This window comes from Patagioenas fasciata, chromosome 3 (assembly GCF_037038585.1).
Source record: "Patagioenas fasciata isolate bPatFas1 chromosome 3, bPatFas1.hap1, whole genome shotgun sequence".
In the NCBI taxonomy this organism is placed as follows: Eukaryota; Metazoa; Chordata; class Aves; order Columbiformes; family Columbidae; genus Patagioenas; species Patagioenas fasciata.
Window position 1 is genome coordinate 14,363,895 of NC_092522.1, and position 12,388 is coordinate 14,376,282.

Consider the following 12,388-nt stretch of genomic DNA (forward strand, 5'->3'; position numbering starts at 1 on the left):
GATAGAGCTTTTAGGAAGAAGTACAGTCTGGGTCTGAAAATGGTCAAAGGTGGCAGACCTGTCCCAGCTCTGTGATGAGCTGTGCCACTGCTGTTTGCTGTCCTCTTGTTGTGGTGTCTACACTCAAGGCCAAAAAAGACTTGTGGTAGCATGCTGATCAAGCACAGGGACAAACCCTTGTTCAGGATCCTCCACATTTCCTGTCTCATCACGCTGGGTTCGCACGTCAGGACTCTGTGTCTCTGAGAGCTGTGTGTATTGTTGATGCTGATCCCTGGAAGGACACTTTTTGTGAGCTCAGATGCTGTGCTGTTTGAGTTAACCCTGGAGATGGGTGAGAAGGAGAACAGCTCATGGGTCACAAGGGAGGATGGTGAGTGCAGAGAGAAGAGTTTCAGGTTGTAATAAGGACTGTCAGAGAAAAGCTGCTGTCTCTTCTCTGAATCTTGCTGGTACATGTTTGCCTGGAGGGGCCTGGGGACAAAGGCACTGGGGAAGAAGGTCTGTTGGGGGACAAAGCTAAGGAGGGAGAAGCTGCATGGAAAGAGGTAGAAGTGAGAAGGAAGACTTTGGGGGTGGAGTATACCAAAGCTTTTCAAAATAGGAGGCAAGTGTGGAGTGGGAGAATTTCTGGGAGATGCTGCTCCCTGCACTCTGAGTTGCTCTGATGTGCTGTGACCTTTTGCCTGCAGGATCTGTTTGATGAAGAAGATGACTTGAGGAAAACCAAGAAGGCTAGAAGGAAAATGATCCGAACAACATCGATGACCAGAGTAACATTAGCATTTACAATATGATCAAAGGGATGAAAGGGATTCACTTCCTTACCTCCCTGCAAGGAGTGAAGGGGGCTTGAAGGGGATGTTCACCCTGATGCAGAGCAGGGGAGAGAGCCCTGGGCTCTGAGAAGAAGGTGCAAACCTCTTGCCGTTAGTGAGTCAGCTTGTTGTGCAGAGCTGCACACCAGCTCATGGTCTGCACTGTGTTTAGCCTGGCTCCCTCTCAGTGATGATCTGCATGCAACACAGTTTTGACTTGCTGCTGTGACATGGTTCTTCTCTTTCTGTCCCTGAGGAAGGGGAAAGTTAGCGCAAGGAAGAGTGAGCCATTAGCAGCTCTTCTGCCTGTCAGCAGAAGGGGGAAGCTACCCTGCCAGGCTCCTGCTCCCCAAGCATCTCTCCATCTCCTTCAGCCCTGCAGGTCCCTGGGCACCTTCTTCCAGAGTTTGTCCCCCCTGTTTTTGTGCTTGAAGGCAGCATCCCTGAACCGGATGGTCTTGGGAGAAAGGCGATTTAAATGGAGAGAAAGTGCTATTCCAACCTGTAGCAGAGTCTGAGTCTTTGAACCCTCCCTCATGCCCAGATACAGTGGCTTCTTGCAGAGTCTAGGTTTAGTCCAACTCCTCCAGGAAATTCAAAGAGCAAGGGAGATCATAGCTGACCTTGGGCCTGTGGACCCAGAAAGGAGCCGACAGCATGTTAAAGAGAGCAACCACAGCCTGAACATTAGTCACCTGGGAAGCTGGTTTGCTAGTTCTGCTGATCTTTTTTCTTTCCTTGTTTTGTTTTAGCAACCAAACTTCAAGCAGAAATTTGTGGCTTTGCTGAAGAGGTTTAAAGTGACAGAGGAGGTAAGAAGCGGGAAGGCTGCACCACCTGACAGTGTCTCTTGCAGACATGTAGGTGTCAGAGTCCTGGTTCCCACTGGCTGGGAGCACAGGACATGAGCTGCAGGTGCTCAGGGGTGATGGTGTGAGACATGGCATAGACCGGGGCTTGGCTTTTCCAAAGGCCTCTGCCTCAGGAAGGTGGCTCTGAGCCTTATGCTCAAATCAAAAACACCTTTCTGTTAGGGAGAGGGGCCAGGGGAAGAGGGGTGCTGTTATACCGTGGCTCTGCCCCAGGAGCTGGCATTGCAGGGGCAATCTTGTTCACAACTGAGAACAGGCTAACATCAGCCTGGAGGCAGCTGGCCTTGGCTGGGAGCTTGGAGCCTGCACTGAGTGTGTGGCACAGCCAGGGGAGGTCACTACTAGGTGTCTTAACTCTCCCAGTAAGTATGATGGGTGTCTGAGACTCCTTCAGATGTCGTGCTTGTGGCACCATCCTTTGGCCCAATGACAGTGTCACTTGCTTCTTCCACAGGCTGGATTTGGCTCTCTGAGGTGGGAACAGTGCTGTGGTGTGCCTCATGGCTGGGAGGGAGCTTGTATGTGCCTAGCCAGGTATGCAGGTGACTCTGTATCTCTTCATTGTCCTCTGGACTTGGTCCCACAGGTCCTGGACTCTGACCCTGTAGACCAGACCCAAGAGGTGGAAGAAGACCTGGGCTTGCTCTATGACAGCCTGGAAGAGTGCAACAATAGTGACAGTGGTCCGGAGATTGAGGACAATGAGAGTGTGCACAGCACACCCAAGCCCACCCTAAGGTAAGGGTTGCAGGGAGTCATAGGCCGACAGCACAGTCTGTGGGACCGGGAGGCATGCTCTGTGACACTATTCTGTTGCTTGGGCTAATGCAGGCATTATCTTGTTTTCACTCTCATCACCATATTCTGTTGGCACCACTGAGCTCATCGCTTGCATATCTTGTTTAATAAACTCAAAACTACCTATTAAACCTGGCTCCCTTCACATTTAGTCTCATTTAATTTCCTGCCAGTCCAGCATCTGACACTGATCTGCTGGAAAAACACCTACTTCATCTAAACCCCTGCTGTTCCCAGCTCTCATATCTTTCTGTTGACAGTCCTGGTTTTCTCAGGGCTCTCCATACTGAAGCAGGTCTGTCTTTTGAGCACTTTGTGACTGCTTGGACCAGTCCTTATGTCCCTACAAGATCTGCATGTTGCGTTCCCACCCTTTGTGGAGACAGGTGACTTAGCAACCATCATTAATGTTCCTCACCTCATTCCCCAGGCACCCAGTGGCTTGACTTGCTCTGCCAAGCACTATTGACCTGGCACAGAGGTCTCTAAGTGATCTATGGTTACCTGGCCTCTCTGCTCATGGCTGTTCTGTTTCTGTGCTGTCCTTTCGTGAGAAAGTTGCCTTTTATTATCTTTCTCCATGGCTGCCTCACAGTGCACTGAATTCGGTCTCTTCTAGTTAAACCAAGCTTACTTGTCATTATTGTTTCTGTAGTTCAGTATTTAAATATCATTTGGATTAGCTGGAATCCCTGCTGAAGGTACTTAGCAGAGGTAGCAGACTTGGTCTGCCACAGGCTAACTGTTTGAAATTAAGTCTGCTAGATTTGGCAACCCCTAGGAAGAAACAGGAATGTGACAGAAGTTGTCTTCCACAAACACACAAGTCATTGTGAAGGAGACAGGAGACACATGAGCAAGGGGGAGCTGCTTAGGTGGTCTACTTGCACTTCAAAAGGAGTTCCAAATGTTCTCCTAATGAAGGCTTTAAAGAAACAAAGATGCTGTTGGAGAAAAATGAAGGTCTCTTTGTTATCAGTTAATGGTTTATGTATGTAAACTCTGTAAATTATAAGAAAAGTCTAGTAAGGATATTTAAATATAAGACCTCACCCTGTATCTGCAGATCCCCACTTGCAAACACCTGGTCACTGGGAGAGCATCCTGAAATGATGGTTTGTGCTTGTACCTGCCTGTATAGTCTTCCTTGGGTGTTTGCTGCTGTCTCTGGTAGTGGGCCCTGGACTGGTTTTCAGCCTGTTCATGTGTACCTAGCTTGGTTTATTCTCTAGTGTCTCACTTTCTGACAGTGCTGAGTGTGTACCCCCTGAATTCACATTACTGGGTCTGTACTTTTTCTAAGGAGATGTGGGAGCTGCCAAGGTCTTCAGTGCAGCCTGCATGGTCTTCAGGCCCTATGTAGCCTTCTCAGCTGGTGATGACCTTCCAGTCCAGCCTGTAAATTCAAGATGTGATCCTTACATTGGATTTGTTTATTGTCATAGGCAGCCTTGCTAGACCCTGTGAAGGCTTTAATATAATCCTTAAGAGCAAGCAACGGCTGGTGCCCTGGGCTGGGCCAGTGGTGTTGGGAGCAGATAGCCACCCTTTTGATCAGCCAGGGTGGCCATGCAGCTGTAGGCTGCTTCTGCACTGGGGAGAAAATAGACCTAGAATGGAGGCTGTTAGATAAGACCTCAACAGGCCTTTGATTGAAGATCAGAGGTGAAGGAGCAAATGGCTCCACAGGTGACTGGGAAATGGATGGGGAACAGGAGGCTAATTCATTGCAAACAGAAGGAGGCTATGCAGAAGGGCTGGAATTTACCTAAATCTCAACCTGCTGAGACTCAGACTCAAGCCAATACGAGAGATTTTAAACTGTGGAACAGGGAAAGCTGAGAGTTGCAGAAGAGCTCTGTGCTCAGTGTGACACATTCTCTAGGGATGAAAGCTTCTGAATTGCAAGTGGGAGAGGGCAGAAACAGACACGGCTTCCACGGGGAAAGGAAAGACAGAACCATTTAACTGGGATGTTGAAAGCCAGACCAAGTGTATACAATCTAGATGCATCCAATGTCTGAGAAAAAGGAGGGGATGAAGATACTGTTTTGAGGTGCCAGTGGCCCCAGAGGTATGTCACATTCTGGTGGGATTACTGAACAGTACAGAGGAGTGTGGGAGAGATGCTGGTTGGAGGGATGAATTATTAGAAAACTTACGTATTTCTCTGGTTTGACTCAAGTTATTAACATGGTCTGTATGGATTGAAATTTCCAGCTGTGAAAAGGCAAGTGTAATGTCTGAACAGAGTGGTGACAATGCCTGAGATCCTGCAGCAGAGATCGGAGAGATGGAGAGAGCAGAAATATGTTAATAACAGGAGACATCATTTAACCCTGTATGACCTGGAGAAAATGTCCCACTGGGCCACAATGCCAACTCTAAACCTGTAGCTTTGTAAATGAACATGTGAAGCAGTTGGTCACAGAGCCAGTGAGGAAAATTGAGCTTTGACTTCACCTAGCCAGTGTATAAACACTGCTGCTGAAGAGCTGCTCTGTGGTGGCGACCATAATTTACTGAGATGAAATGTCCTTGTAAGAGCAGTAAAAGCAAAGAACCTGACAAACACTGTTGTGCCTGGCAACACAGCGTGGTGTATACAAATGAGGAAACAAGTTAGAAAGAAAGTAAAAGGAGTAGATGTTCAGAGGTCTGTAGGTGCCCTGCAGATATATCCAGATGAGGACAATAGAAAACAATGGAAACCCTGACAGAGTCCTAACAGAAGAACTGCTCTAAATTCTACACCTCTGTGGCCATCCCTCGAAACCTGCAACCTGGTATCCCCACCTGCACACCATGCAAATCAGGAGAGTTGGGAGTTAGTGAGAAAATATGTAGAGAGAGCTTAGAGGGAAGCTGGCTCACATCTCCTGCAGGGAAGTCACATGTTGCAGATGGGCTGCAGTTTCTGCAAGGGTCCTGGGAAAACTGACAAGTGAGATCTGGTGATAGAGACTGTTAGTTTCCAAAAGACTGGTCTTTGAGCAGCCCACAGCATGTGGAGGGGGTCCTTGGTAAATAAACAACGGGTGGAAAAAGGGGAAACAAAGGTGAAAGCTCATGCTGTGGTGGCAGAGACAGTCCTGCTGTCCCAAGGGAATTCCTGTGTTGCCCACTGTGATGTGGGAAGAGGACCTTGGAGTTGAGCTGTGCAGCTCTACCAAAACATCAGCTCAGATACCTAAAAAAAGGCAAATTTAAGTGTTGGGGAACAAAACAAGATATTGCTGTGCTGCTGCATTACATGGGGTGTTGTTCTGTGTGCAATACTGTGGTCTTCAGAGCCTCAGGAAAGGGGAAAGCAGAAAATGAATGTGGAAGCTGCTGCTGGAAGTGTTCAGAAACAGTAGTCAGCGAGTGAGATGGGGCAACAGTTCCTCACCCTTCACTGCAGTGGTAGGGGATCACCTGAGAGAGAAGTCATTGTTGTCTAGGAGACAGGGATGCTGCCTCCAACTCACAGGGGCCACAGGTTTAGTCCTGGTGGCACCATCCTGTCCCTGCACCCAGCATTGCTGCAGCAGACCATGGTGTGTGCGGCTGGCAGTCCCTAACCTGTGAGGTGCTTGAACACTTGTGTGTCTGGCCCTGTGTCCCACTGGGGACCTCTCCATGGTGCTCTGTGCTTGGGACAGGCTGGTAGGGTTGTGCTGGGATCATGATGACTTTGGTCCTCTCTTATTCCTGCCTTTTTCTCTCCCATCTGTCTGTCTGTCCGTCTGTTCGTCTGTCTGTTTCTCTGCAGGCGTTTCTTTGAGGGAGTCTCTCATTCTGGTTCCCAGACTGAGATCGGCAGTCTGCACAGCCAGAAAGGGCAGGATCAAGAGTCGGGCAGCCCTGTGAGTTATACCACCACCACCACCACCACCACCTCTTGCTCCCTTCCCTCCCCAGCCAGCCCATCAACCCCACAGTGCCTGCAGCTCCCTCTGATCCCACAGCTTCTGGCAGCATCTGCCTGGGGTTGCTCCTTCCCTTCTTTCCTCTTCTTTTTCTCAGTGCAGGCAGACAGGTAGCGATGGGGGGCATCCCCTGGGACCAGTCTCAGGGGGATGCCGGGCTTCCCTGTGGGAGCATGTGTTCTGTGAGGACAGGTGTTGGTCACTGGCAGCCACCCCACCTGGGACGCTTCATCCTGCTCTGACCCCACTCCCTGTTCCTCAGGGCGAGGCAGACAAGCGGAAGCCAGGAGCACTGCGACCACAGGAGGAGCCAGGAGTGGAGGTCCCTGCACTGGTGAGTCCAGGCTACAGGATGTGGTATGGGGCTGCACTTCCCATATGCCTCACCTTGCTTTCTGGTTGCCCGCCAGCCTGGTAGCAGGACTGGAAGGACAAATAGATTGGGCTGGAGAGCAGCAAGAGTGGAAGGAGGGTTAGGGTCTGCAGGAGATGCAGCCCAGCCCCTTCAAGGCCCTGCAACCTTGGCTCTCCAGCAGGGCCACCAGGTCTATCCTGGATGGGTGCACCCATGTGCACAGGGAGCAGGGCAGGGAGAGCAGTGTGTGCAAAGTGACTGTGTGTGTCCCTCAGGAGCTGGCCACAGAGGAGCCATGTTCACGGCTGTCCCCTGGAGATGCTACCGTGAAGGAGAGCAGTGTGGACAAGCTGGCCCAGCTGGGCCCTGGGACCAAAGCTGAGCTCCCTGGTGCTGTGTCTCCCAGGTAAGGTGGGTCTGCACCCCATGCCAGGGCTGAGGGGGCCCACGTTGGCTCCCTGGGGTGCGTTGAGGTTGGTGGAGATGGGATTTCCTCAACAGTGTCACCTCTCCTGCTTCTCACTTACAGCAAGGCAGAGAGCAAGCAGTTGTGGCGTCCTCGCAGCACCTCTGTGAAAGACCGGCAGAGCTCAAAGGGACAGGGTGGCCGCGCCAGCAGCCTGGACAGCGAGAGCTCTCCAGACTCATGGCACAGTACCCAGGTGAGGCTCTGGAAGCTACCTCACCTGGAGGTTTCTCACTCAAGAGCCCTGCCAGGCCTTCAGCCATGGCTAGAGCAGCCAAAGCAGCCAGCTGGGGTTAATTTTTGTGATGATGCTGTCATAGGTGCCCCGAAAGTCTGTTTACGATCAGCTGAACCAGATCCTAGTCTCAGATGACCAGCTCCCTGAGAGCATCGTGCTAGTGAATGTTGCTGAGTGGCAGGGGCAGGTGAGTAGGCGTGACGGGAGCTGAATGCGTGGGAGGAGCTGCAAGCAGTGTCCCAGGGGATTCTCCCAACCATGGCAGCATGTCCTAGGGAAACTGGTGCTAGCTCTGCCTTCCTCTCCCCCAACATGGCCCTTCTTTCAGGGAGACAGTACATTTCGCAGTGCTGAGCTACATGTACAAGAGTCTGGTGTATCTCCTCCATCATATGCCACACACCAGCATTTCTGGATCAAGGCAGGGTTTGTGGCAGAAGAAATGGCTTCTCAGCGAGAGGTAGTGGAGTCTTGACCCAAGCCACACATCCTTGGCATGTTCCTGCTCTAGCTCTTGTCCTGATGGGGAAAAAGGAGCAATGCCCATTCCCAGACCCTGTCATGGCATCTTCTAAGCCCCCTTGTCTGGCATGACAGCCTGTCTTACCACTGTTCAGCTGCACACAGACATCTGAAAAGGCACAGAATGATGATAGGATAATAGGATGATGGAATAGTTTGTGTTGGAAAGGACCTTTAAAGGTCACCTAGTCCAACCCCCCTGCAATGAGCAGGGACACCTTCAAACAGATCAGGTTGCTCAGAGCCTTGTCCAGCCTGGCCTTGAATGTCTCCAGGGACAGGGCATCTACCACCTCTCTGGGAAACCTGGGCCAGTGTTTCACCACCCTCAGTGTAAAAAGTTTCTTCCTCGTGTTTAGCCTGATTTTGGAGTGCCACAATGGGAGAGAGCAAGAGAAGGGGATGAGCAGAGAAGGACTGAGCCAAGAGTGGGGCCCTGCTGTGGGATGGCAGGATTTAAATCAGAGGGTCCCTGGACCCTTTATCTCAAGGATAATAGCCTCATTCTTGGGACAGTTTTGCCCTTGCCCATCACAGGCTAAAGACTGCTGTGTTTAAGGGCAAGAATGGAGCTGGAAGGAGTGAGGATGCTCAGGCATGCAGCAGGGGGACCTGATGGTTTCAGCCTCCTCGCGTGGCACGGGTGGGGACAGAGACCCCATCTCTATCCTGGGAGCACAGGGACCAGTGTGGGCTGATGCTGGCCAGCACAGCTATGGCCCCTCAGTGTGCCTTAACCCGAGCTCTCTGCATTGGCAGTACGTGAGTGAGCAGCTCCAGGCGCACAAGCAGTTGGTTGTATCCACCTGCTCCGTGGCGGACATCCAAGCAGCCTTCAACACCACCGTCTCCCGCATCCAGCGATAGTGAGTACAGCCTGGGCTCAGCCTGGCAGCTCCCTGTGACTGCAGAGAAGGGCTGGGAAAGGACGTGGCTCCAGCAGGGGCTCATTAGGACCCATTGGGATTGTGGACATGACAACTATAGGAGCAGGTATAGCTCCTGGGGAGAGTGGGCAATCCCAGGGCTGGCTGTGCCAATGGCACTTCCCAGCAAGCTGGAAATGGTCAGCAGTGGGTTTCTGATGCTGGGTTGACTGGCCTCGCTGAGCACGTGCCCTGCCCCAAGAGCCACCTGCTGAGCTTGTCCCCCATGGTCTCCTTTGCTCTCCCTTTTGCAGCTGTAATTGTAACTCCCACATGCCTCCGCCAGTGAAGGTAGTGGTGGCAGGGGATCAGAGCTACCTGAGCATTGTCCTCCGTTTCTTTGTGGAGCAGCTGGCCAGCAAGACACCTGACTGGCTCAACTACCTTCGGTTCCTGCTTGTGCCGCTGGGTGAGAGCCACCACAAGCCCAGCCCCAGGGTTGTCCTCTCCAACCAACCTGGGCTTCCCAGCTTGGAGCCAACATGGCCCTTCTCACCCACAGGCTCTCACCCTTTGGCCAAGTACCTGGCCTCAGTGGATAACAAATACAGCACTCTCTTCCTGGACACAGCATGGCGGGAGCTGTTCAGCAGGGCTGAGCCACCCATCGCAGGTGAGGAGCAGGGCAGGCTGGGAACAGCAGTGCCCTGAAGCGGGGAGCCCAGTTGCCACCAAGTCTTAGAATCATTGAATAGTTTGGATCAGAATGGACCTCCAAAGCTCATCTAGTCCAACCCCCCTGCAGTGAGCAGGGACATCTTCAACTATATCAGATTGCTCAGAGCCCCATCCAGTCTGACCTTGGATATTTCCAGGGATGGGGCATCTACCGCCTCTCTGGGCAACCTGTTCCAGTGTTTCACCACTCTCATTGCAAGAAATTTCTTCCTCATGTCTGGCCTGAATCTCCCGTTCTTTAGTTTAAAACTGTTATACCTTGTGCTGTCTCAACAGGCCCTGCTAAAACGTCTGTCCCCATCCTTCTTATCAGCCCCTTTTAAGTACGGAAAGACTGCAATAAGGTCTCCCCAGAGCCTTCTCCAGGCTGAACAAACCCAACTCTCTCAGCCTGTCCTCACAGCAGAGCTGTTCCAGCCCTCTGATAATTTTGTGGCCTCCTCTGGCCCCTCTCCAACAGGTCCATGTCTTTCCTGTACTGAAGGCTCCAGAGCTGGACACAGGACTCCAGGTGGGGTCTCACTAGAGCAGAACAGAGGGGCAAAATCACCTCCCTCGACCTGCTGGCCACGTTCCTTTTGATGCAGCCCAAAATACAATTTGCCTTCTGGGCTGCAAGCGCACATTGCCGGCTCATGTCCAGTCTTTCATCCACGAGTACCCCCAAGTCCTTCTCCACAGGGCTGCTCTCAATCCCTTCATCCCTCAGCCTACACTGATACTGGGAGTTGCCCTGGTTGCCCACAAAGCCTGGTTGTCACCAAGTGTCTCACTGCTCTTTGTGCCCACAGACACTGTAGACATTGCAGGCCGTGTCGCCCAGTTCATCGCTGGAGCCAGCCTCTCTCACCAGCTCCCCATCTCTGAAGCCATGCTGACCTACAAGCAGAAGAGGTGAGTGTGGCCTTGAGGTGCAGCCCCGGTCTGGGCTGTGCCTGGGAGAGGGCTGCGGGAAATGGGGGACAAGCGAATGAAGGACCGGGGACCAGCACTCTACTTCCCCAGCGAGCAATGTGGTGCTGAGGGGAGCTGGGTTTCCACAGAGAAAGGCCTGCAGTGCCATCTCCTGCCACCCCCGGAGCACTCGACCCCTCCAGCAGCTGTTGGCTTTGGCAGCCCTCACAGTGGGGACCAGCTGCCGGGGCTGGGCTGGGCTGGGCTGGGGGCTGTGAGCCAGCATGGTGCTGTCTGGGGGTTGACGCTCATGTTCCAGCTGCACTCTCACCTTTCCCTTCTCTTGGTTTCTGGCACCCAAGGAAGAGAAGTCTCTATTTTGATTTTTATATCAGGTATTGGCTTGTGCTTGCTGTGCCGCTGCCTGGCCTCCTCCCTTCCCCCCATGTACGTCCATCCCTCTTGCCGTGCAGAGGAGCCGTGACCCCAGAGCGGGGCAGGGCTACCCTCCCGCATGCAAGCCCTCTCCCAGCACTGGAGGGGCCAACACCTTGCCTCCTTGTGTAGTGTGCCCTATGCTGCCATGTGGGGGACAGGGAATCCCATGGGAAGGGAGGGCAGAGGAGAGAGTCCCAGTGGCCATGAGCCAGCACTGGCCCCTTCCAGCCTGGGGGTCCCCAGGCTACAAGGCACTTGCTGGTCAGCACACCCAGACCCTGACCAGCCTCTCTTTCTTGTGCAGCCCCGATGAGGACTCCTGCCAGAAGTTTGTACCCTTTGTGGGGGTGAGTGCATTGAGGGACCAGCAAGCAATTTGGGCTGAGATGGAGAGGGGTAACACAGCCCTGCTGATGCTGGGATTCATGACTTGTCTGTCCTTGCAGGTGGTGAAGGTGGGTCTGGTGGAGCAGTCCTTCAGCGCCTCTGGTGAGTCCCTGAGGGCCCACAGTCCCTGGCTCCCTTCTCTGCTGTGGGGAGGCCCTTGTTGGTGTCCCTGAGCCCCCCTCGACCCACCTTCTTCCTCCACAGTGGACTCGGATGATGCCACAGTCTGCACCCCTTCCCTGCTGAGCTCAGCACCAGCCACTGGTGGAGCGTCCCCCTATGGCAAGGAGACTGTGAGCACCCCACCACCCTCCCCGTCTGTCAGCAGTGGCCTCTCGGGTGCTGGGTAAGGAAGCCCCATGCAGTCTGAGGCAGTGGGTGCTGGGGTGGGAGGGTTTGAGGTGCTGTATTTTGGGCCAGTATGCTCCCAGAGCAGGCTGCAGCTGGGCTATGGGGAGCGGCAAGGACAGCATCTGTGTGCTGCATGGTGCTGCCCATCTTGCCCAGATCTCTGAGCCCTGGTGTGGAGGTGATGGGCCTGCAGGTGGACTACTGGACAACACAAGGGCTGGACAGGAAGAAGGAGGGCGAGAAGCGGGAGACGGGTATCAAGAACACACTCAAGAGCAACTTCCGCTCACTCCAGGTCAGCCGCATCCCTGGCACAGGGGAGCTGGTGCCCCCTAGCACAATGGCCATGACAGTGGTCACCAAGGAGAAAAACAAGAAAGGTAACCAAGCCCACCCCTGGGTGCTCTCCGGCTATGGGGCCACAATTCATTGCTAAAAGGGTGGGGGGAGCCCACAGGAGGGCAAGGCTGAGACACCCCCAGCAGGGGCCAGTCAGTGCAGCCAGCTCTGAGGTGAGGGCTCCCATGCAGGGCCAGGTGGGGACATTGTAATATTGGTCATATCTCTCCTTGGTCCTCAGTGATGTTCCTGAGCAAGAAACCAAAAGAGAAGGATCTGGAGCCCAAAAGCCAAGTCATCGAAGGGATCACACGCCTCATCTGCACAGCCAAGCACCAGAACACCATGTTGCGAGGTAAGGGGAGGCGCAAGCCCCATGGGGCTGGAGGTCTCAG

At 53.2% G+C, this 12,388-nt stretch overlaps 1 protein-coding gene across 4 annotated transcripts in view; it reads left to right on the forward strand.

Moving 5' to 3' along the window:
* The window catches only part of LOC136100395 (phosphofurin acidic cluster sorting protein 1-like), a 110,057-nt gene that overhangs the window by 96,732 nt on the left and 937 nt on the right, over nt 1–12,388 (forward strand). For 2 of the 4 annotated variants that reach the window (XM_071805819.1, XM_071805821.1), the window contains exons 7-24: nt 693–773; nt 1,571–1,630; nt 2,277–2,428; nt 6,243–6,336; nt 6,662–6,733; nt 7,030–7,160; nt 7,284–7,416; nt 7,541–7,645; nt 8,740–8,846; nt 9,161–9,315; nt 9,409–9,519; nt 10,376–10,478; nt 10,841–10,873; nt 11,221–11,263; nt 11,363–11,405; nt 11,508–11,649; nt 11,811–12,034; nt 12,235–12,348. In XM_071805819.1, coding sequence (XP_071661920.1) covers nt 693–773; nt 1,571–1,630; nt 2,277–2,428; nt 6,243–6,336; nt 6,662–6,733; nt 7,030–7,160; nt 7,284–7,416; nt 7,541–7,645; nt 8,740–8,846; nt 9,161–9,315; nt 9,409–9,519; nt 10,376–10,478; nt 10,841–10,873; nt 11,221–11,263; nt 11,363–11,405; nt 11,508–11,649; nt 11,811–12,034; nt 12,235–12,348 — 1,903 coding nt within the window. The remainder of the gene's footprint in view (nt 1–692; nt 774–1,570; nt 1,631–2,276; nt 2,429–6,242; nt 6,337–6,661; nt 6,734–7,029; nt 7,161–7,283; nt 7,417–7,540; nt 7,646–8,739; nt 8,847–9,160; nt 9,316–9,408; nt 9,520–10,375; nt 10,479–10,840; nt 10,874–11,220; nt 11,264–11,362; nt 11,406–11,507; nt 11,650–11,810; nt 12,035–12,234; nt 12,349–12,388) is intronic. The other 2 variants (XM_071805820.1, XM_065835426.2) reach the window with 2 other exon arrangements.